The 24930-nt window shown below is 34.8% G+C and overlaps 1 protein-coding gene across 5 annotated transcripts in view; it reads left to right on the top strand.

The window, feature by feature from the left end:
- LARP1B (La ribonucleoprotein domain family member 1B) overlaps positions 1-24930 on the top strand; it is a 124583-nt gene that overhangs the window by 24232 nt on the left and 75421 nt on the right. For 3 of the 5 annotated variants that reach the window (XM_018061521.1, XM_018061522.1, XM_018061523.1), the window contains exons 9-11: positions 6255-6429; positions 10424-10596; positions 15312-15677. In XM_018061521.1, coding sequence (XP_017917010.1) covers positions 6255-6429; positions 10424-10596; positions 15312-15677 — 714 coding nt within the window. Of the gene's footprint in view, positions 1-6254; positions 6430-7002; positions 7414-10423; positions 10597-15311; positions 15678-16221; positions 20458-24930 lie in introns of those variants that run through there. The other 2 variants (XM_018061524.1, XM_018061525.1) reach the window with 2 other exon arrangements.

Genomic DNA, 24930 nt, shown 5'->3' on the forward strand with positions numbered 1-24930 from the left:
GATTGCTCTTGTAGCATTGTCACTTAACAGTTATAGTACAATATTATCTATAGTCATTGTATTGTGCATTATATTGGTCTCTTATTTACTACTACTTATAAGTAAGTAGTAGTAAACAACATCAGTCTTAACCCCTCATCCATTTCCTGGTAAGCATTTTCTTTTTTTCTTAAAAACAGGTTTCATTTTTTTAGATTCCACATATAAGTTATATCATACAATACTTGTGTTTGTCTTTTTCTGCCTTTTTTATCTCACTATAATGTGTTTAAAATTAACCCATGTTGTCAGAAACAGCAGGATATCCTCCTTTCTCATGATTGAGTAGTATTCTGTTGTGTATATATACCATATGGTTTTTATCCATTCATTTTTTAGAGGTCATTTAGGTTGTCTCCATATCATGGCTACTGTGAATAATGCTGAATACATTTGGGAGTGCATGTATCTCTTTGAATATTTTTCATTTTCTTTGGCTATATACCTAGAAGTGAGTGGAATTGGTGGATCATGTGATTCATCCAGCTTATTGCATTCTTGATAGTTGCTCCAAAACTGAGCTATTTGTGTCTTCCTTTTTTGTTAGATTTAATTGATTCTGGCTCTGCATTTAGTCAGTTGTATTCAAGTTATTTAATGTCTTACATGCTAAAGTTTTCTCATTGTTAAAATACAACAAATAAGTGCTTAAGCTATCATAGAGTATGAGGACTTAGAGGAGTCATTAATATAATAATCATAAAGTCCTTAGAACTGTGCTTGCTACTCTCATCTCAAACCTTGTTGCCCAAATTGGTTGACCTTGCGATTCCACAAAATGTGTGCTGCTCTTTTCTTACTTCTGTGTCTTTGCACAGGCTAGTCTTTATCTCAATACCAGTCATAGGACCTGGACCTAGGGATATAACATCTATATGTTCCAGCATTGCTGGTTGCTCATAATAATAGGACCAAATACAGAAAAAAAGGACCAAATACAGAAAAAACCTCAGAGACTCAGAAATAACTGACTCCTTGTTTCAGAGCTCAAGATAACAAGATTTGGTTTTAGTAAAAATATGTCTTAACACTTGTTTTGTCTAGATCTTTTCCTTAATTTGTGTATGCTATGAGTCTTTTAAGGCCTGAACCACAATTTTTCTCTTCTGTTTTCTTTATTTTCTTGAATTTCCGCCCCCCCCCCAGCAGAGAATCCCCTGTGATTCAAGATTCAATGGGTATATAGTGAAAAATTTCCTTCTCATCTTTCACCAACAGTGAACTAGTTAAACCTTCCTTGGTGTGGCAAGTAGTGTTATGCCTTTTTATGTATTTTTCCTGAGATCGTGCATGTTTATACTACATGATACTGTTTTGCTCCTTTAATAAAAACAGCATATATGGGAATATCATTCCATATAAAGAACTTTTAATTTTTTCTTGAATTTTTTTCTTAAATTGTGACATAGCTTAAATACTGTAAATAAGAAATTATAAGGTTAAGGATGACTTCTTTTCCCCTATGTATGTACTCATGTTAAGTATTAAGTTTAAGGAAGCTTGGCTTCCCTGATAGCTCAGTTGGTAAAAAATCCACCTGCAATGCAGGAGACCCTGGTTTGATTCCTAGGTTGGGAAGATCTGCTGGAGAAGGGATAGGCTACCTACTCCAGTATTCTTGGGCTTCCTTTGTGGCTCAGGTGGTAAAGAATCTGCCTGCAATGAAGGAGGCCTGGGTTCGATCCCTGGGTTGGGAAGATCCCTTGGAGGAGGGAAAGGCTACCTACTCCAGTATTGTGACTTTAGAGTTTCATGGACTGTGTAGTCCACAGGGTCACAAAGAATTGGACATGACTGAGCTACTTTCTCTTTCTTTTCTTTTCTCCTATATAGGTACTCATGTTAAGTATTAAGATTAAGGTAGAACATTTTCACATTTCCAGAGAGTGCACTTGTACCCCGTCCTAGTCAGAATCATTGCTCTCCTCAAACATAGCTGCTTTTTAGAGAGTTCCCTCACCAGTTTAAAATATTATATAAAGTATTTGAATTTTTTTATACCCGACTTTTGCTTATTATTTCTGTAGAGGCTTATTGTTACGTGGGGCAGTTATTTTCCATTCTTCAGTAATATTTAATTGTATCATTATGAATACGCTATTTTTTCATGCTCCTATTAATAGACATTTGGGTTCTTTACTGTATGAATATATGACTGTTGTGAATGTTATTGTACATACTTTTGGATGGCTGCTGCTGCTGCTGCTAAGTCGCTTCAGTCGTGTCCGACTCTATGCGACCCCATAGACGGCAGCCCACTAGGCTCCTCTGTCTCTGGGATTCTCCAGGCAAGAATACTGGAGTGGGTTGCCATTTCCTTTTGGATGGATATACATATTTATTGTCCTGTGAAATTGATAGGTAACAGGATATATATATATGTGTGTCTGTGTGTATACAAACATATATATATATAGTATATGAGCTTAGCTTTTGTAAATACTGCTAAACATTTTTCCAAAGTATTGAGCCAGTTGAAAATATTGCCATTCAAGTGTTTGTCTTCACATCCCAGTGAACACCATTGGTAGTCTTTTATTCAAAGTATTTTGAAAAACTAAACCCATAGGGAAGTTTTAAGGAGATGTTTCTCTTTCTTTTTTAAATTCAGGTAAAATAAGTAACATGCTGTAAAATGCAGGACTCTTTAGGTGTTCAGTTTGAGTTTTGAAAATTGTATAAGCCTGCTCCAAACAAGATATATCAATAGTTCATTACTCTAAAAACTTCCACAGTGGCCCTTTCCAGTCAGTTCCCCATCCTCTTGTCCTTTGCCCTGCCTAAGCAAACCATTTTTGTGATTTCTGTTACCATAGATTTGTCTGTTATTTATGTTTGTATAGATGGAAGTTTTCTGTCTCCTGGCTCTTTTCATTTGTAGTGTTTTTTTTTTTTTTTAATGTAATGTTATTTGGAATATAGTTGATTACAGTGTATTTCTCCTGTACAGCAAAGTGATTCAGTTACACACACACACATATATATATATTCTTTCATGTTCTTTTCCATTATGGTTTATGACAGGATATTGAGCATAGTTCCTTGTTTATCCATACATCTCTATATAATAGTTTGTATCTGCTGATCCCAAACTCCTAGTTCATCCCTCCTCCAACCCCGTGGGCAACCACAAGTCTATTCTCTGTGAAGACAAGGGTTATTTTATGAACTGTTTGTTACGTATGTACATACAAAGTTGCATATGGATGTATATCTCTATGAGGTTCCAATGTAAGATGTATTTCTAAAGGTCAAATCAAATTTTGAGACACTGGGGATCACTTCAGGAGGTGAAACACTAGGATTTGAAAGGGAAGGTTTCAAAGGGGAGGCTGAGTATCCGGCAGAGTAGAACATTGCCCTCTGGTGGATGGAAAAAGGCAGCACCAGACATCAGAACTAAGATCATGGCATCTGGTCCCATCACTTCATGGCAAATAGATGGGGAGACAATGGAAACAGTGACACTTTATTTTGGGGGGCTCCAAAATCACTGCAGATGGTGACTGTAGCCATGAAATTAAAAGGCGTTTGCTCCTTGGAAGAAAAGTTAGGACCAACCTAGATAGCATATTGAAAAGCAGAGATATTACTTTGGCAACAATGGTCTGTCTAGTCAAAGCTATGGTTTTTCCAGTAGTCATGTATGGATGTGAGAGTTGGACTATGAAGAAAGCTGAGTGCCAAAGAATTTATGCATTTGAACTGTGGTGTTGGAGAAGACTCTTGAGAGTCCCTTGGATGGTAAGGAGATCCATCCAGTCCGTCCTAAAGGAAATCAGTTCTGAATATTCATTGGAAGGACTGATGCTGAAGCTGAAACTCCAATACTTTAGCCACATGATGAGAACTGAACTGAAAGCTTCAGGTATCAACAGGATCTGGGGTAAAGTTGTTTAGTCACTAAGTCGTATGCGATCCTTTATGTGACCCCATGGACTGTAGCCCGACCAGGCTCCTCTGTCCATGGATTTCCCAGGCAGGAGTACTGGAGTAGGTTGTCATTTCCTTCTCCATCATTTATAGTTTTTAAAATTCATCCATGTTGTTGCAAGATCTGGATGCTGGGGTCCACTGCTTTGCTACGAGGGTGTCATTGCTTCCAGACGGTTCAGTGGACAAAACTAGGAAAATATATTAAAAAAAAAAAAATGTATCACTAATTCAAAACCCTTTTTGGAACTTCCCTGGCAGTCCAGTAGTTAAGACTGTGTGCTCCTAATACATGGGTCTTGAGTTCGACACCTAAGGAACTAAGATCCTGCAAGCTGCCTGGTACAGCCAAAGATTAATAGTAATAAGATAAAATACAAGGATGAGTAAGAAAAAAGAAATAAAAGATTCTTCTTTATTTCCTTCATTCCATATTTCAGACTCTTCTCTTTCAGTGATTATCCTGAGTCTCATCAAGAGTTTGTTTTTTAAAATTTCAATACTAACTTTATTAATGTCCAATTACAGAAAATATAACTTAAGAAGTAAGCATGATGCTAATATTAAGGTATACAAGTGTAAGATACGTAAAGTAATAAATATAATGTGTTCTCCAACTAAAATACAGTGAGTTTTTAATCTTTATGTTAACACTTTGTATGTTGAGTTGTTATACTTGTCTTTTTTCCTTGTCTCTAAAGGTGAGTCCCCTTGAATTTCAGTTAAGATTCAAATTAGTAAGACTCTAATTTTTATTTCAAAGAAATTTTCTTAAAGTTTTATTTTTCCCTTAAATTATGCCATGTTTATTTATTTTTTTAAAGTTTATTTTTGAGAACCAGCATATCCCAGGGGCTGAGAGTTGTCATGTTTAGTTCAGTTCATTCGCTCAGTTATGTCCGACTCTTTGCGATCCCAGCATCAGGGTCTTTTCAAATGAGTTGGCTCTTTGCATCAGGTGGACAAAGTGTTAAAGTTTCAGCTTCAAAATCAGTCCTTCCAATGAACACCCAGGACTGATCTCCTTTAGGATGGACTGGTTGGATCTCCTTGCAGTCTAAGGGACTCTCCAGAGTCTTTTCCAACACCACAGTTCAAAAACATCAATTCTTTGGTGCTCAGCTTTCTTTATAGTCCAACTCTCACATTGACCGCTGGAAAAACCTTAGCCTTGACTAGACGGACTTTGGTAACAAAGTAATCTCTCTACTTTTTAATATGCTGTGTAGGTTGGTCATAACTTTGCTTCCAAGGAGTAAGCGTCTTTTAATTTCATGGCTGCAATCACCATCTGCAGTGATTTTGGAGCCCAGAAAAATAAAGTCAGCCACTGTTTCCATATCTATTTACCATGAAGTGATGGGACCGGATGCCATGATCTTAGTTTTCTGAATGTTGAGCTTTAAGCCAACTTGTTCACTCTCCTCTTTCACTTTCATCGAGAGGCTCTTTAGTTCTTCACTATCTGTGTGGATTACAATAAACTGTGGAAATTCTGAAAGAGATGGGAATACCAGACCACCTGACCTGCCTCTTGAGAAACCTGTATGCAGGTCAGGAAGCAACAGTTCCAACTGGACATGGAACAACAGACTGGTTTCAAATAGGAAAAGGAGTACGTCAAGGCTGTATATTGTCACCGTGCTTATTTAACTTATATGCAGAGTCCATCATGAGAAACGCTGGGCTGGAGGAAGCACAAGCTGGAATCAAGATTGCCGGGAGAAATATCAATGACCTCAGATATACAGATGGGGGACAGATAATAGTTTGACCTGGTATTACCTCATACTAAGTCTGTGACCTTTATCAAGTTACCCTACTTTATTTCTTTGAGCCTCAATTTCTTGTGTATGAATCCCAGCTTAAATTTACAAGGTGTTATGAGGAATCTCTGCATATGTGTGTTTATTATTCGATAATGGTGGGATTTATTACAGTAATTAGGTTTATTGCCTAAATTTTACTTGGTGATATTATATTAAGGAAAACAAAAGGAAATATTAATAGGAAAGGAAAAAATTGACAATAAAATTATAGTTGAACTTAATTGAAAATACTCCTTAATTGAAACTTTTTCACAATTAGAATAATCTGCTACATGCTAAATCAGGATATTTCATACTTTGCAGGCGCAAATGATTTAAAAATTTTTTCTGTTCATGGATATTTTTTAAAACATGATACTATATGCTGATTTCAGACTTAAATTAGAAATACAGGGTGTACAATTAAATTTTTTGAATGAAATTGCTTTAATAATTTAAAATACCTATTTATAGGCACTGAAAGATAGCACAGAAGTGGAAATTGTGGATGAGAAAATGAGAAAAAAGATAGAACCAGAAAAATGGCCGATTCCAGGCCCCCCTCCACGGAGTGTGCCACAAACGGACTTCTCTCAACTGATTGATTGCCCAGAATTCGTACCAGGGCAAGCCTTTGGTTCACATACAGGTAACAACTTTTCTTCTAGAGCAAACAGCATTATCAGTGGGGTATTTACTCCAATTTACCTATCTTTGTAAAAGTTTATTTAGACTCAGAAAATTAAAGATAACTTAATGTTTTGATGCTTTATGTTTTATTCATAATGCCTCCCACAGAAAGCTATGAGTTAAATAGGGATTTAGGAATTATGGGAAGCGCTCTGCTCTATTTATTCTTATTTGTATACTTTGTCATGTTTGGAGTTTTTTCCTCTCTTAATTTTACTAAATGGGTATAGATATATTCTGCCTGTTTTCCCCTTGTAAGATTGAAGTAGTCTAAAAGTCTTACACTCAAGAGTGGGGGTAGCCTTCCTTTAATTTTTTTCCAATGTACTTCAACTTTGTCTTGAAATCATAAGATGACCTATATTCTAAAGCAGAATTGGGGATCTCTTATGAAGTTATTATAATTATATGTTAAAGAATTGGTGGTATTTAGAATTTCCCCAAATTGCTTTAATGTTAAGAATTTTTTCCTGGATCATTTTTAAGACATTCCCTCTTGGGAAAAAAATATGTGTGCTTAAACTTTTTTCAGTCAGGGTGATGATCTACTGATGCTCTTGGATGTCATTTCATCGGAATATGCAGAGGAATAGGTGACTCAATGAAATATCATTATAAATATTGGAACAAATCGTGCTGCAGAAATGAAAGCGACCAGACTTCTCTGCAAGACTGTCTACTTCCACTCCTTGTGGAGGAGGTTGGGCCAGCACTACAATGGAGATAACACCTTTGTGATGATGATGAAAGACAGACCCGAGAACTGCTGTTGTTTTTAATAGGAGCTGCCCATTTGTTTGTAATTAGCCTGGGCTGCATGTGCAATTTATTCACGGTGGGAAAGTTAATTATCTTTCTGGAAATATTGCAAGATTCTGTCTTTTCCTTCCAGACTTCTGTACTTGTGTCCAGATCAATAAAGCAGAAATAGGCTTGAGTGGAATTTCCCGGTTTGTTAGATCCTTTGATGTTTTCAGTATAGTGTACATTGTGTAACTCACCTATTGTCATAATATTTCACATGGACTATGAGATTTATTAATGTGGACTATTAAGGATGAGAAATCTTAAGAAATGAACAAGTGTATTTTTTTTTTTTACTCTTTGAAATCTATTTTTGATATATCATTATAGAGACCTGCCATCAATAAAGCACTGATGGACAGTCTCACAGATATTTTTATTGAGCATTTCTTTGATTGTTAGCCCTCTGTGCCTCTCTGCCTAGAAAGCAATTTGGGCAGGTGTTTTAAAAGTTTGAGAACTTCAAGTGACTTTTTTTAGGTTTTTAAAAAAATATATGATGTCTGATTGTATAAGTTAGATTAATTTATTGTATAAACTTGGGGTCCAAGATGATACATTTAACCTTATGAACAGGCATTAGGTCAGTTGTAAAATAGAAACAGGGTAGGTAAGATAGTCAAGTTGATGATGCCTGTCCATTAATCATTTATGCATTATTAATAAAATTACAAGAATAAAATCAATGTTTGTACATTTTTGTGTTTCTTTAAATATATACTCATTTACACACACGCACGTATTGTCTGAATCAAGTCAATCTGTATAGTTACCCAAAGCTATGATTCAAGGTGGATAAAAATGTCATGAAATAGATATCATGAAATATATATGGTAATTTATCTCTGAAAAGTCATGTTGTCAATTTTCAACTAGGAAAAAAATCTTTTTTTCTAGGTTCTCACAAATTAGAACCTATTAAGTGTCTCAAAATACGTGTCTAATTTTTGTCTACGACTAAGTGGTATTCATTTTTGGGGGTGCTACATCCCATGGCTTGTTGAGATCTTAGTTCCCCAGCCAGGAATTGAATCTGTGAATGAAAGTGCAGAGTCCTAACCACTGCACAGCCAATGAGTTCCTATAAACAAGTTTAATGTCAAATAATCCGTCATACTCAAACTCATTTGATCTTGGAAGATTAGGGTTTTACTATTACTATTAAATGGGCTTCCCAGGTAAGGGCATGGCAGTCCACTCCAGTATTTTTGCCTGGAGAATCCCATGGACTGAGGAGTCTGGGCTACAGTCCATAGCGTCACGCAGAGTCAGACACAACTGAAGTAACTTAGCACACACACATTATTAAAATTTACATACATATAGTTTGAAGTCTTTTCTTTGTAAAAGATATAAAAAATCATATAGAACATATGTTTAGTTTATATAGTGAACACCCTTTAAAAACTGTCAAAGACTCTTAAGTTTTCTTAACCAAATTCTTTGATATTTTAATGTCGTTTAACATATAAGCACATGTGTTGTGAATATCGTGAGACAAATAACTTCATAGCAAAAACATTACTCAAGCTTAAAGAGCATTTAGAGATGATTAAATCACAAGCTTAGGTTTTTACAGGTTTTCTTCAATTTCTGTGTTAAAAATAGTAGATAACTGATTTCTCTGCCTTGTGCCAGATACTATTCTAATATATACATGAACTCTGCATACTAATTTAGTTAATTCTCCCAGTTACTAGAGTGCTGGTTCTTAATTCACTGCATGAATAGAAACAATTCATGGCACCAGTAATAGAGTTATCTGAAGTTAATGTTCTTCCCGTTTTGTACAACTTTTAATGTTAATACTAACAGTCCAAATCTTTTCACTCATACTGATTTTTGGATCAATTTGTACCATTAAGTTGTAGAGCAGCAGTGTCCAGTAGAAATAGTTTGCCACACATGTAATCCTAATAATTTAAATAGTATTAAAAGCTGTAAAACATGAAATTAATTTTAATATATCCAAATGTTAGAACATTAAAAATTATGAACCAATGTTATTTTTGTGCCAAATCTTTGAAATCTGCTGCATATTTTATAGTTATATCCTGAGCACATTACAGGAGTAGCCACATTCCAAGTGCTCTGTACCTCCATATGGCTAGTGGCTATTGTGTTGAACAGTGCAGTTTTAGAGCCTTTTTTGTTATGAAATAATATGCTTCTTTTTAAAGCAATATAGTAATTTGGTGGTTGAATCTTGGATCTAACCATGTCCATGGAAACGATAATGAATCCATCTAATTGTAGTATGTAATAGATGAACGTAAAATCTTGAAATACTCTTCTCAAACTCCTGGCATGTGCCCTTGCATTTTCATTTAGTAAATTAAAAGGATTGTTGGTATTCATTTATTCAACTTTCTCTATGTAATATTCTGCTTTGCAGTATATTCAAGGAATTGGCTTTGAGGAGTAAATAATGCTTAGAAGTTTACAGTATAAATTTGTTTCTGAAACACGTTTTGTCCAAAGCAAGTGCATAATGCATTATAACTTAATACTCTTTCACTTTTGAAAAAATTTTTTATAAAGAAAATTATGATTTGTATTTTATAAAGTATATAATTACTTTCATTAAATTGTGGAGAAAGGCATTTTAAATTCCAGCAGAACTGTAAAATATTCTAACTAAATATTATTGCCAGTGCAGTGCACTTTAATGATGTGATACATTATGCTTTTTACAGTATTCAGTTTACTGGATTTAAGTAAACCTTATTAGGAAAAGGAGAAAAGGCTGCCTTAGTGTAGATTCTAATAGAACCAATGACATTTTATTTGCTTAGTAGCATTTTTTAAGATTCCTTAATTTCATTGCAGTTTATGAACCTAAGATTTCACAGAGAATTGACTGAAATAAATGTGTTGTCATAATAAGTAAATGACTGGCGTTGATGTTCTTGATAGGTTGGAATGAATGTGTCTCTGTAGGGGTTGATAACATTTGCTGCTATTATTCATTGGCTTCATTCTACATCTTACAGAGCCCTTTGGGTTTGAATATCATTGAAAGGTTATAATTGAGGTTGATTTATCATGTTTTTGTGAAGAAAAAAAAAATCAAGCCCAAGTAAAGAAAAAATGTGCTTTATAAGTAAGTAAACCATTATTTTAACTATAGAACTAACTTAAAATTTTAGAGTCTGCCCCAAATTCTCCAAGAATTGGAAGTCCACTGACCCTAAAGAAAAATGCAGAAACAAGTAATCTTCAAGGAATGTCTAGAGGTTTATCTACCAGTTTGCCCAACTTGGATTCAGAACCTTGGATAGAAGTAAAAAAGAGACATCATCCATCCCCAGTGAAACTGAAGGTAAGTTGTTATGACCCAAGTGAAGTTTGTATTCTATATCCTGAGTGGCTTGTAAGGCCACTGTTTTTCAGTTACATATATAAAATTTGGTAAAATTTAAAACAATGGTAAAATTTGGAACCATTGCCCTTCAGTAAAAACTTACAGGTTACTAAGTAGTTGAAAATAATTGTATCAACTTAAAAAAATTATTTTACTTATGAGTATGATTTTAAAATGTTCTGCTTTAATCTTTTTACTTGAAATTTGTTTGAATACATTTCAGTTTTTTTAAAGATGACATTTTTCTAAATTTTGAATTTAACTGCCGCATTATATGTAACCTTCTTAATTGTAGAATTATTTTACATATAATTACTTGTAAAGAATACATGTCTGGTTTATATTTTGGTGATTTTACAGTAAGAAAGAAAAATAATAAATTTCTTGGGGGCACACAAGGAAGTGAGATGATGGTAGTTACGGAACAATACGAGAGTTTCTTGCAATAGAACTGCTGTAATTTTGGCTGATGGTTGGATACGTGAACTTGAAATGTGATTTTAAAAAATGGCTCTGATGTAAGCTACAAACACAATTGAATACAAGTAAAATGGAAATCCTAGTAAGGCTGATAGGTAACATCAATGTTTATCTTGTGGTAGTCTGCTATAGTTTTACAGTATGTTAACTTTGAGAGAAAGTGGGTAAAAGGTGCACGAGATTTCTGTTTTCTTTCTTTCTTTTTGGCTGCACTGTGTGGCATGTGGAATCTTAGTTCCTCAACCATGGATCAAACCCACAACCCATGCATTGGAAGTGCTGGACTACCAGGGAAGTCCTCAAGATTTCTATTTCTTATAATTATATGTGAATGTACAATTAACTCAAAGTAAAAAAGCTTACTGAAAATAAACTTGGTAATAGTGCCATTAAAATAATTCAAATATTCAAAGTAAGCTCTAAAAGGAAGAGGTCACAAAAAATAACAGACCCAAATGTAGGAAGACTGAAGAAGGCTATCATTAATATTAAAGATTACTGTGGTAGGGCTCTTTATTCCTAAGATAAAAGTGTGAAGAAAGAAAGCATGAAGGACTTAAGGGTGTTTCTTCGTTGGAGGAATGGAAAGGATGTTGATACTTCACCTCAGCATAGGATGTTTGGCAATGTCTGGAGACAGTTTTTGGTTGTTAGAACAAAGTGCTACTGCATCTTGTGAGTGTGGAGGCCAGGGATGCTATTCAGTGTTCTATAGTGCACAGGACACCTCCACCTCCACCACACATCCTGAAGAATTATCAAGCCCAGCATGTCATTAATGCTGAGTTTGAAGCCCTGATCCAAGATAACTTTGTACTTACTTATTTGCCATTTTTTAAAAAAATTGGAATACATTTAATTTACAATGTTGTGTTAGCTTCAAGAGCACAGCAGAGTGGTTCAGATATATATATATATATATCCTTTTTCAGATTTTTTTCCCATTATAGGTTATTACAAGATACTGAATATAGTTTCCTGTGCTGTGCAGTAGGACCTTATTGTTTATCTATTTTATACGTGTGTGTACATGTGCTTGCTTAGTCCCATGGAATTTTACAGGCAAGAATAATGGAGTAGGTTCCCATTTCCTCCTCCATGGAGGAGATCTTTCCAACCCAGGGATTGAGCCTTTGTTTCTTGTTCCTCCTGCATTGGCAGGTGAATTCTTCACCACTGTGCCCCCTATAGTATTGTGTATGTTGATTACCAAATTCTAATTTATCCCACCCCAACCCCCACTGTCCCCTGTGGTAACCATAAGTTTTTTATGTCTGTTAGTCTTTTCTGTCTTGAAAAGATAGCTTTTGAATTAGCAATGGTGGTTACACTCAGCATACTTAAGGTTTTCTTCCTTGGGTTATTTTAAAAGCCTAAGGCAGCTTCTCAAAATAAGATTTTTTTAATTAATTTATTTTAATGGAAGGCTAATTACTTTACAACATTGTGGTGGTTTTAGCCATACATTGACATGAATCAGCCATGGGTGTGCATGTGTCCCCCCATCGCAAACCCCCTTCCAACCTCCCTCCCCATCCCATCCCATCCCTCTGAGTCATCTCAGTGCACTGGCTTTGAGTCCCCTGTTCCATGCATTGAACTTGGACTGGTCATCTATTTCACATATGGTAATATACATGTTTCAGTGCTATTCTCTCAAATAATCCCACCCTCAGCTTCTCCCACAGAGTCCAAAGTTTGTTCTTTATATCTGTGTCTCTTTTGCTGTTTTGCACATCTGTTTTGCTGTTTTGTTACCATCTTTCTAAATTCCATATACATGCGTTAATATACTGGTGTTTAATATATTGGTGTTTTTCTTTCTGACTTACTTCACTGTATTATAGGCTACAGTTTCATCTACCTCATTAGAACTAATTCAAATGTGTTCTTTTTAATAACTGAGTAATATTCCAGTGTGTGTATGTACCACAACTTTCTTTTCCATTCGTTTGCCAGTGGACATCTAGGTTCCTTCCATGTCCTAGCTATTATAAACAGCGCTGCAATGAACATTGGGGTACACGTGTCTCTTTGAATTCTCTTTTGTGTGTGTGCCCAGCAGTGGGACTGCTGGGTCGTATGGCAGTTCTATTTCCAGTTTTTTAAGGAATTTCCACTGTTCTCTATAGTGGCTATACTAGTTTGCATTCCCACCAACAGTGTTAAGGGGTTCCCTTTTCTCCACGCCCTCTCCAGCATTTATTGTTGGTAGACTTTTTGATAGCAGCCATTCTGACTGGCGTGAGATGGTACCTCATTGTGGTTTTGATTTGCATTTCTCAGATAATAAGTGATGTTGAGCATCTTCTTATATGTTAGCCATCTGTATGTCTTCTTTGGAGAAATGCTTATTTAGTTCTTTGGCCCACTTTTTGATTGGGTCATTTATTTTTCTGGTATTGAGCTGCATGAGCTGCTTGTATATTTTTGAGATTAATTCTTTGTCAGTTTTGTTTGCTGTTACTTTCTCCCATTCTGAAGGCTGTCTTTTTCACCTTGCTTATAGTTTCCTTTGTTGTGCAAAAGCTTTTAAGCTTAATTAGGTCCCATTTGTTTATTTTTGTTTTTATTTCTATTACTCTGGGAGGTGGGTCATAGAGGATCTTGCTGTGATTTATGTCTGTAAGCGTTCTGCCTATTTTTTCCTCTAGGAGTTTTATAGTTTCTGGTCTTAAATTTAGATCTTTAATCCATTTTGAGTTTATTTTTGTGTATGGTGTTAGAAAGTGTAGTTTCATTCTTTTACAGGTGGTTGACCAGTTTTCCCAGCACCACTTGTTAAAGAGATTGTCTTTTCTCCATTGTATATCAAAAAGAGATTTTCTGAAGATCCTGATTAATTTCTGTATTTGTCATGGTGAACCCAGATAACTTGGGAGGATCATATCCTGGAAAAAATTTGTACTATATTTCAATTATTCCAAGATCTACATTTTTTCCTCCACATTAAAAAAACTCTTTAACCCCTACTTTTTTTGGTCTCTTCCTCATAAATTATAAAAAATTATATATAATATAAATTTATATATAACTGATATCAAATAACAAAAGACTGTCTCCTTTATCATTATTAACAGTTTGGTGTTTTTCTAAGACTTTTTTTATGTTTTTGCAAATGTGAAAACTAGTATATGTAGTTTTGTTTTTAACTATATTCACAGAGTGTTAAAGCTTACTTTTTAAAAAAAGTAATAACTTCTATTTACTAGAATGTTAGCTCCATCGGGGCAGAATTGCTGTCACATTTATTGTTATAATCTCCTATCTAGAACAGTACCCAGTTCACGTGAGGACCCAGATAATTATTGACCAAACGAATGAATATAGATTCACATGAATAGGAATTCTGGAGAGAACCAACTGTCTTATTCTAGGGATAGGTTGGTTAGTATTTACTGAAGGATAAGGATTGATCAGAGCATGGCATTGGAAGATGAGAACACTGAAAAATCTATTTCTTTGTGTTGAGAGTTTGAAAATCTAGATTAAGTTAGACTTTAGAGGATCTAGAATCTACAAATTTGGACTTTATATATGTCACCCAACAGTAAGCTATTTTACATTTTTCACAAGGGTGGAAATTCAATAAATAATTTGGTGAGTGATGGTGAATTTAACATGAAATTTTGAGGTAAAAAGATTGAGAATAGGGAGAATCATTGAATCTGGAAGTCTGAAGACCTTATTTTTTCTGGGAATACTTATAAAGTCCATTGGTTAGGGCTCTGCGCTTTCATTGCTGGGGACTTGGGTTTGAACCCTGGTCTGGCAACTAGGATCCCACATGATAATGCTACAAGATGACTTTGGTTGTCTAGTTCATACTCATAGACTAATTTTGAGATTGTGGACCAACAATGTCACATTTATAGGCCTTTTCTTCCCTCATCTGTAAAATAAGTTGGTATGCTATAATAAATGTGCTAAGGATCATCCTAATTTTAGGGGAGTTTTTAATATAATCTTTCTTTTATTCAGTTTTGTGGGTTTTTTTAGTCTTGAACTTAGTATTTAGCAATTGCTTACTATTTATTGGGCCAGAATAATACTGGCATGATTTTCTTTTAGCATTTGACTGTTAATCCAGTTATTGAACAGTCTTGATATTACTTACATTAACATTGTTACACAGCATATATTATAAAAGTGATGATAATGTTTTTATATAAAATACCAATTCCTTCCTCTAGGAACCACCATCTCTTCCTGAAGAGGCATCAAATCAACTATATCTTCCAGATGAACAAGAACAAGAAGAACTTGATTTTTTCTTTGATGAAGAGATGGAACAAATAGAAGGTCAAAAAAACACATTTACTGATTGGTCTGATAATGATTCGGATTATGAAATTGATGATCAAGATTTAAATAAGATTTTGATTGTAACTCAGACACCTCCTTACATGAGAAAACATCCTGGAGGAGATCGAACAGGCTACCACATGTCTCAAGCAAAAATTACATCTGAACTTGCTAAAGTTATCAACGATGGTTTATATTATTATGAGCAGGATCTGTGGATGGAAGAATATGAAAACAAACACACAGCCATAAAGGTAATTGTTTATGGCCAACATCTTTCTATTGATAACTTTGTTTTGATTGCATGTTGCTGCTTAGGTTTTCCTAAACTTGAGACCTTATTTTAGGAAATTTTGAGTATAAATAAATTATATTTAATTTGAAAAATTCCTAGAAATATGATATTTACAACCTGAAAAAGTTATTTTATTAAAATGACAGTGAAAAACAAAAACAAAAAATAATGACAGTGAATAAGTGCTTTCATTACCAAAAAATATTAGCACTCCCTGATTTAAAAAATCCTACCTTTTTTTCAAGTGAAAGTAATAAGAAGGCCTTTCCTCATTAGAAGAAATAAAAACTAAAGTTATGGACTGGCTTAGTTTACATGCTGTTTACAGATGTGGCTATAATCACTTCAGCTGTGTGGGCAGGGCTTCAGAAAGTAGTACTTTCATTGCCCTTTGTGTGCTTCTTACCTTAGTCTATGGTGCATGTTCTGTGACAGTGGAACTTGTTCACAAGTAGACAAGATTACACTGACTGTTTTCCTTGTTGATCATTATTTTGTTGCAGGACCTGTTTGAAAGTTTGCTCCAGTTTTTCATCTTGAATTTCACCCAACCTCCTGGTATCTACCCCAGTTACTAAGATAAAATATGAGAGTCTAGAGTAGTCTACTGGCTGTCTGCATTCCTTTTATATGACTTTTAGTGGTATAGATAGGGATTTAAAAGGATCTTTTTCTGCCATTAAATTGATTAGAAAATTCCCCAAAATTAAATATTTACTTTGAGGTTAGAATAATGAGGAAAATTTGTATAATATACCAAATAGGAAAGATTTTAGAAATAGAGTTTTAGAAAAGCCAGCCAACTCATGGTTTTACAGTACTGGCTGTATGTGAAGCTTCATATCATCAAGAAGTATGCTTTCCTTCTTAGTTCTTCGTGGAATTTCCATCACTGCTTTTATCCTCTTGTCTTGCCACTGCCTTTTTGAAGATCTTGCCTCAGGATATGGTAGCTTGTCAGTAAATTGGAGCCTGAGCAATTCTCACAGTCCGACTGCTATGGGAAAGGAAGTATGTTTTTATAAAGTTTCTTGGTTGAAATCTTAACTTGTATAAGAATTGTTACATTATTTGTGATACTTAGGTTCTATAAATAATATCTAACTTAAATCTTTTTGGGAACAGAAAGAGATAGAAAATAAATTTACAATAGGTTAAGATTGCCCTACCTCCATTCCCTATTCCTCTATCCTGCATCATTCTTCACCATCTGCCGTTCTGTGTATTGCACTTTTGATCATGTAAATGTCAGATCTGTGAGGAAGGGATTTTTGTCCTGTTTTTTGTACAGCCATAACTCCAGTTGTAGCACAGTTGTTAGAGTTCCTGATGCAAAGTAGTACTCAATTCATATTTGTTAAAATGGATATTGAATTACAGATTAAACATTATGAACTAACCAGAAGAACCAACCTCTGTGTATAATACTGGTTTTAAGAGAAGATATTTTCAGAGGTCCAGATAATGAAATATCAAGTCACCTTGAAGCAAATGCTCTTGGTAGGTGACTATTTGCTTGAAAGTGTAGACAGCAGTAATTAAATTCAATTACCTCATTTGTTGCCTTAGCCAAAAAATATTGGTCCAGAGAAAAAAGTCTTGGCTATATGGTTCTTAAGCATTATGGGTCTGTTCATAATTATGTCTTACCTAATCCCTATTGTTTAACTTATTCCTCTTTTCTCTAATTCTGTGCTCAGCATATACTTTCTCATTAGAATTGTACTTCCTCTGTGGGTCTGTATAGAGGGAGAGAAATCAATTATTTAATTATTTATTACTCCTACTGTGTGTATGTGACACCATGTTAGGTACTGGGCATGAAATCAGAAGATAACAGGATTTCTACATGCCTATTCTTACATATACTTGGGACAATAGACATTAAAATAAACCACAGTAAGTACCTGAGGTGCTGTTGAATTAGGCTATAAGGGAATGACTGTGAGAAAGTCACAGTTATAGTGAGATAGAAAGTATAGGTAAGAATGAACCATGCAAATAACAGATAAACCATATCCTAGGAAAGGGGAATAACAAGTGTCAAGGGAGATGGGAAAGAATCTGGTATATTTGAGGAACTAAAAAATTGTTTATAGTATTTATAAAAGAGAACAGTTATAGATATATAGGCATGTATCTGATCATAGAAGGTAACATGTGGGCCTTGTTAAGTAATTTGGAATTTACCTAAAGTTCAAATGGAGTACCTTGAAGAATTTTATACAGGCAACAGCATGTGATCTAATTTTTATTTTAGAAATACCAGTTTGGTTACTAAGGCAGAGAATGGATTAGATGGGGATAAGAGTGGCAGATGAAATTCAGTTGGGAGTCTATTAAAGTAGTCCAGGAGGTGTCTGTTGGTAATTTAAGATAAATTGGTGGCAAAGGAAGTGTAGAAATTAGACGACCCAGGTCTGAATCTTGAGGAAGGACCATTTAGGAGTTGTATAGGAAACTGGTGTTGTGGAAGCTGAACACTGTCTTCATGAGGAGAGAATAATCAGATATGCTGAAAGCTGGACAGATTGAGTTTAGGTATGAATGAAAAGAATGCCAAATTGGTAGGGTTGTTTGGTGATCATTTCTGCCTTTGTGAAGGGAGTTTTGCTGAGTCCATAAGCTATGTTGAAGTGTATGTACCAAAGAGTAGGAATAAGCCTTGTGTTTCTGACATGTCCTTATTGCTAAAGACAGTTAAGATGGCCTGCTAATAAATGAGAAAATATGAACTTAAAATCCTTGCAGATCTGAAAGATAAGTTATCAGAATAAAACCACAGAGAAGTAGAGGATTAAAACCAGTTTTGCCCGGGAGAGCATTTTGAAATTTGGATAGTTTGTGAAGTTCAGCTTTTCAAAAGCCACCCAAAATATAGAGTAAAAGATAAACCTGTGGCTTAGTCAGAGTCAGGGGTTCTAACAGGAGTCCCTTCCCCTATTGAATTGGTACCTGAAAACTATACCCTAGTGAAAGGATATAACTGCTTTCTCATCTGCTTCTCTAGAGGACTACAAAGCATATTTTCTTAGTTGTGCTGAGCAAGGTATCACATGTGAGAATGAACAGAAGTAGCAAACAATAAGCCCATACCATGAAAAAATTTAGGTAGTAGAATTATTAAGCATAGTATAGAGTAACTATGCTTACTATGTTTAAAGAATATAGGGAAAAAGGGAAAAAGAAATTCTAAAGAATAACCTTTGTAGAACTTCTGGAAGTAAAAACAGTTAAAGGCTGAAATTAAAAACTCAGTTAATTAAAGGGATTAACAACAGATTAGATACAATTAAGGAATCAGTGAACTGGAAGATAGGTTACAAGAAAGTATTCAGAAATCAACAGACAAAGATAAAATATATGAAAGAGGGTATAGAATGGTATTCTAGAAAGTCATTGCTATTATTTGGTATATTTCAAATCTAGTTCTGTAAGTTAACATTTAATGGATTTTATTATAAATCTTTATTTTTGAGAAAAGTAAAAAGGAAATGGAATATAGAGTAAAAAACGTGGTCTAAGATAGATATTTATTCAGAGTTTCAGAAGGAAAGAGAGTAAATGGGACAGAGTCAGTGTTTTAATAGGTAATACCTAGGACATTTTCTGAGCTGCAGAGAAGTACCGGAGTAGAGTAGCCAGGGAAAGAGTGGTTACTTTAAAGAAGAGCGGCTGGACAGTTAACTGACAGCTAACTTCTCACTAGTAACATTTGAATGCAACAGACCATGGAATTATGATGTTAATATAGCAAGGGAAAATAACTACCAACACCTAATTGTATGCCTTGCAAAAATATCTTTCAAGTAAGAGAGTGCAATATAAGAGAAATTGCAAACAGCAGAACCTCATCAAAGGAATTTCCAAAATGGAAATAAAAGTGATTCCAGATGCCAAAGGTACAGAAAGGAGTATAGAGCAAAGCAAGTGATAAATATGTAAACAAACCTAAATAAATATTAACTGTATAAGATAATAATTGTGTCTTACAGATTAACATTAACACAAACTGAGAGAAAGTACTTAAAGATACTTTTGTGTCTGAAAAGATAATTGATTATTTTTCAGTTTGAAAAGTTATTATTTTTCAAGTTTGGAGGATACCCATTTAAAAATAAATGTCTTAATGGGCTACTAGTTAGAATGTAATATGGTTCAACTATTTTAGAAAGCAGTTTGGCAGTTCTCAAAATGTTAAACAGAGTTATTATATGACCCAGGAATTCTATTCCTAGGTATATACATGAGAGAAATGACAACATATGTCCACACAAAAACCTGTACACAGATCTTCAATACAGCATTATGAAAATGTAAAGAACTCAAATATTCTTTGTCTGATGAATGAATAAAGGTGGTATAGCCATACAATGGAGCGTTATTTGCCAATAGAAAAAAGTGAATTTACTGATAATGCTACATGAAAACATCATGCGAAATAAAAGAAACCCATCACAAAGTAGTACATGTTATATGATTCTCTTCATCTGAAACCCAAAACAGAGAGAAATTAAATTGGTGGCTGCCTAGGGTGGATTTTGGGATGGGTAAAGAAAATAGTGACTGCTAGTGGATTCTAGGTTTATTTTTGGAGTGATAAAAATGTTGAAATATTGATTATGATGGTGGTTGCAAAATTGTATACTAAAAACAATTATACACTGGGATAGATTGTACCATATTTGGATTTTATCTTAATAAAATTATTTTTAAACAAGTAAATGGAAAGACATCCTGTGTATATCGATTGGAAGTCAGTACTACCTGAAGTGATCTACAGATTCAGTGCAATCCTTGAATGACAATTTTTGCAAGAATAGGATAACAGATAATGAAATTTATATGGAATCTCATGAGACCCTGAAGAACCAAAGACAATCTTTACAAAGAAGAAATAAAGTTGGAAATCTCCTGCTGTTGATTTCAAAATACATTTCAAAACTGCAGTAATCAAAACAGTGTCACTGGCATAAAGATAGACATAGACATAGACAAATGGAATTATAGAGCCCAGAAACAAACCCTTGAGTTGACTCTATGGTGTAATGATTTTGAGCTTGAATGCCAAGACCACCGAATGGGGAAAGGACAACCTCTTCAACAAATGGTGTTGGGGAAACTGAATATTCACATGCAAAAGAATGAAGATGGACCCTTACTATATCACCATAATACCTAAAAATTTTAATAACAGATTAAAGACTAAAACCTAAAACCCAAAGTCTTTAGAAGAAAACATAGGAGTGAAGCCTTGGGGCATTTGATTTGATAGTGATTTCTTGGATATAACACCAACAGCACATGTGAAAAAAACAAAAATGGATAAGTTAGAAGTCATGAAAATCAAAAACTTATGTGTATTAACAGACACAAAACAGGATGAAAGGACAGTCTGCAAAACAATAAAATAATTGCTTATCATAACTGATGATGTTAATACTATCGAATGTTTAAAGAAACCCAACAACTCAACAAAATAACTCAGTTTAGAAAATGTCATAGGACTCAATGGATGTTTTTCCAAAAATAGTATACAGATGGCCAATAAGCACATGAAAGTATGCTCAGCATCATTACCCAACAAGGGAAATACAAATCAAAATCAAATGAGTTAGCACCTCAAACTAATTAGGATGTCTACTTTCAAAATAAAAGGCAAAACAGAAAATTTGTTGGAGAGGGTGTGGAGAAATTGAAATCTTGCATTGGTGGTGGAAACATAAAATAGTATAGCTCCTATGGGAAACAATATGGCAGTTACAAAACTAAAGAGCAGCAGTATTCACAATAGCTAAAAAGTGGAAACAACTCAAAATGTCCATTATCAGATGACTGGATAAACAAAGTGATGGTGTATATGTGCAGTGGGATATTATTCAACTTTCAAAAGGAAGAAGGACATCTGTCCCATGCTACTACATTGATAGTCAAGATATGCTAAATGAAATGAGTCAGAGACATACATGATTCCAGTTATATGAAGTACTAAAGTAGTGAAGTTCACAGAAACAAGAGTGGAGTGGTAGTTATGGGGTGACGGAAAATGAGGAGTTATTAAATGGAATAGAATTTCAATTTTGCTTAATAAAAAAGTTTGGTATCTGTTCCACAACATGGTGAATATACTTAACACTACAGAACTATACACTTAAGATGGTTAAGATGGTAAATTTTGTTATTTGCTTTTTTTAAACCCCAATTAAAGGTGAAAATTAGAAACCCAGCCACTTATCAAATAAACAGTAAAGAAAAAAACTTTTGTACATATATTAATATCAGACAGAATAAGGTTACAAAGTAGACTTGAAGACAAAAAGAATTACTAGTGCTAGAGAGTCTTTTTAAATAATGATTAAAAGTGAAGAAATTCATCAGAAAAGTGTAACTTAAAATTTGATGTATTTAATGCAGAATATTCAAATATGTGAAGCAAGAAGTTAATAGAATAAATCTAGTCATAGTGACTTAATTTACCTCCTAAGTAAATAAGGAATGTTCAAGTAATTTAAAAAGAATAATTTGATAAACAACTCTGTACCTAGCAACTGCAGAGTATAGCAAATTTTAAAGCATAATACATAAAACATAATAATGCATAAAACACATTAAAATTAAAATAATTTAGTATTTAATAATAGAAATAAAACACTTTCTGTTTTGTAACAAAGCTATATTTTATAAATAACTCACCAAGGAAGAAATCATAGTGAAAATTAGAAAATCTAAGTTGAATGTTAGCAAAATTTTAACGATGCACCTAGAGAGAGAAGACTCTCTTCAGTGCAGTTCAGTTGCTCAGTCGTGTCCGACTCTCTGCGACCCCATGAATCGCAGCACTCCAGGCCTCCCTGTCCATCACCAACTCCTGGAGTTCACTCAGACTCACGTCCATCGAGTCAGTGATGTCATCCAGCCATCTCATCCTCTGTGGTCCCCTTCTTCTCCCACCTTCAATCTTTCCCAGCATCAGGGTCTTTTCAAATGAGTTAGCTCTTCAAATCAGGTGGCCAAAGTATTGGATTTTCAGCTTCAACATCAGTCCTTCCAATGAACACTCGGGACTGATCTCCTTTAGGATGGACCAGTTGGATCTCCTTGCAGTCCAAGGGACTCTCAAGAGTCTTCTCCAACACCACAGTTCAAAAGCATCAATACTTTGGCGCTCAGCTTTCTTTATAGTCCAACTCTCACATCCATACGTGACTACTGGAAAAACCATAGCTTTGACTAGACAGGCCTTTGTTGGCAAGGTAATGTCTCTGCTTTTTAATATGCTGTCTAGGCTGGTCATAACTTCCCTGCCAAGGAGTAAGCATCTTTTAATTTCATGGCTGCAGTCACCATCAGCAGTGATTTTAGAGCCCCCTAAAATAAAGTCTGCCACTGTTTCCACTGTTTCTCCATCTATTTGCATGAAGTGATGGGACCGGATGACATAATCTTCGTTTTCTGAATGTTGAGCTTTAAGCCAACTTTTTCATTCTCCTCTTTCACTTTCATCAAGAGGCTCCTTAGTTCTTCTTCACTTTCTGCCATAAGGGTGGTGTTATCTACATATCTCAGGTTATTGATATTTCTCCTGGCAATCTTGATTCCAGCTTGTGCTTCCTCCAGCCTAGCATTTCTCATGATATACTCTGCATATAAGTTAAATAAGCAGGGTGACAATATACAGCCTTGACATACTCTTTTTCCTATTTGGAACCTATTTGGAGAAGGCAATGGCAACCCACTCCAGTATTCTTGCCTGGCAAATCCCATGGACGGAGGAGCATGGTAGGCTGCAGTCCATGGGGTCGCTAAGAGTTGGATACGACTGAGCGAATTCACTTTCACTTTTCACTTTCATGCATTGGAGAAGGAAATGGCAACCCACTCCAGTGTTCTTGCCTGGAGAATCCCAGGGATGGGAGAGCCTGGTGGGCTGCCGTCTATAGGGTCGCACAGAGTTGGACACGACTGAAGCGACCTAGCAGCAGTAGCAGCAAGCAGGGTGACAATATACAGCCTTGACGTACTCTTTTTCCTATTTGGAACCAGTCTGTTGTTCCATGTCCAGTTCAAACTGTTGCTTCCTGACCGGCATACAGATTTCTCAAGAGGTAGGTCAGGTGGTCTGGTATTCCTATCTCTCAGAATTTTCCACAGTTTATTGTGATCCACACAAAGGCTTTGGCATAGTCAATAAAGCAGAAATAGATGTTTTTCTGGAACTCTCTTGCTTTTCCAATGATGCAGTGGATGTTGGCAATTTGACCTCTGGTTCCTCTGCCTTTTCTAAAACCAGCTTGAACATCTGGAAGTTCACGTATTGTTGAAGCCTGGCTTGGAGAATTTTGAGCATTACTTTACTAGGGTGAAACTTCCATAAAAGTATATGGAAAGAAATAATTAGATCTAAAAGAGATTTTAATCATACAATTATTTCAGAAGACTAAGATTACACTTAGGAAGACAATATAGAGGAAAATGTACATTTTTAGCTGCAGTGAAAGTGGGGGTGTACTTACTGATTATGGATAAATTTTTATTTTTAAAAGTACTTCAGACCTATAATTTGAACATTTAAATTCAAGGGAAATTTTCTAGAAAATATGTAAATTAACAAAACTTACTAGAAAAGAATATGTTGCTAAAGACCATTTTAAATAATCTTCAAACTCTGATTTAACTTAGGTTTATTAGCAAGTTCTCCTAAATTGAAGTAATTTCAGCCATACACAGTTTCCAGTGACTGATAGTATTCAAATATTTGTTGAATAGCTGAGGTGAAAAGAGGAAATATTTGATTCATTTTATGAAAAGAACATAACCTTGATACTAACACCTGAAGAGAATATGAATGAGAAATTCATGAAAATACAAATGATGGTCTTTTAAGATTTTATTTTATGATAATATGAAACAACTGTGAAAGAATCTATATATTTTCTATGGCAGCCATGACACATTACTATGAATTTGGCAGCTATAAAACAACATGAGTTTATCATTTAATTTTATAAATCAGAAGTCTGAGCTCAGACAGTTTCTCTACTCTGAGCCTACAAGAAAAATCCTGGGCTCTTATCTGTACTTTTATGTGAGAAATTACTTCCAAGTTCATTCAGATCGTTTGAATGAATTCAGTTCTTTGTGACTCCATGTAGAGTTGTTCAGTTCAGTCGCTCAGTCGTGTCCGACTCTTCGCGACCCCATGAATCGCAGCA

The sequence above is a fragment of the Capra hircus genome, chromosome 17 (assembly GCF_001704415.2).
Source record: "Capra hircus breed San Clemente chromosome 17, ASM170441v1, whole genome shotgun sequence".
In the NCBI taxonomy this organism is placed as follows: domain Eukaryota; kingdom Metazoa; phylum Chordata; class Mammalia; order Artiodactyla; family Bovidae; genus Capra; species Capra hircus.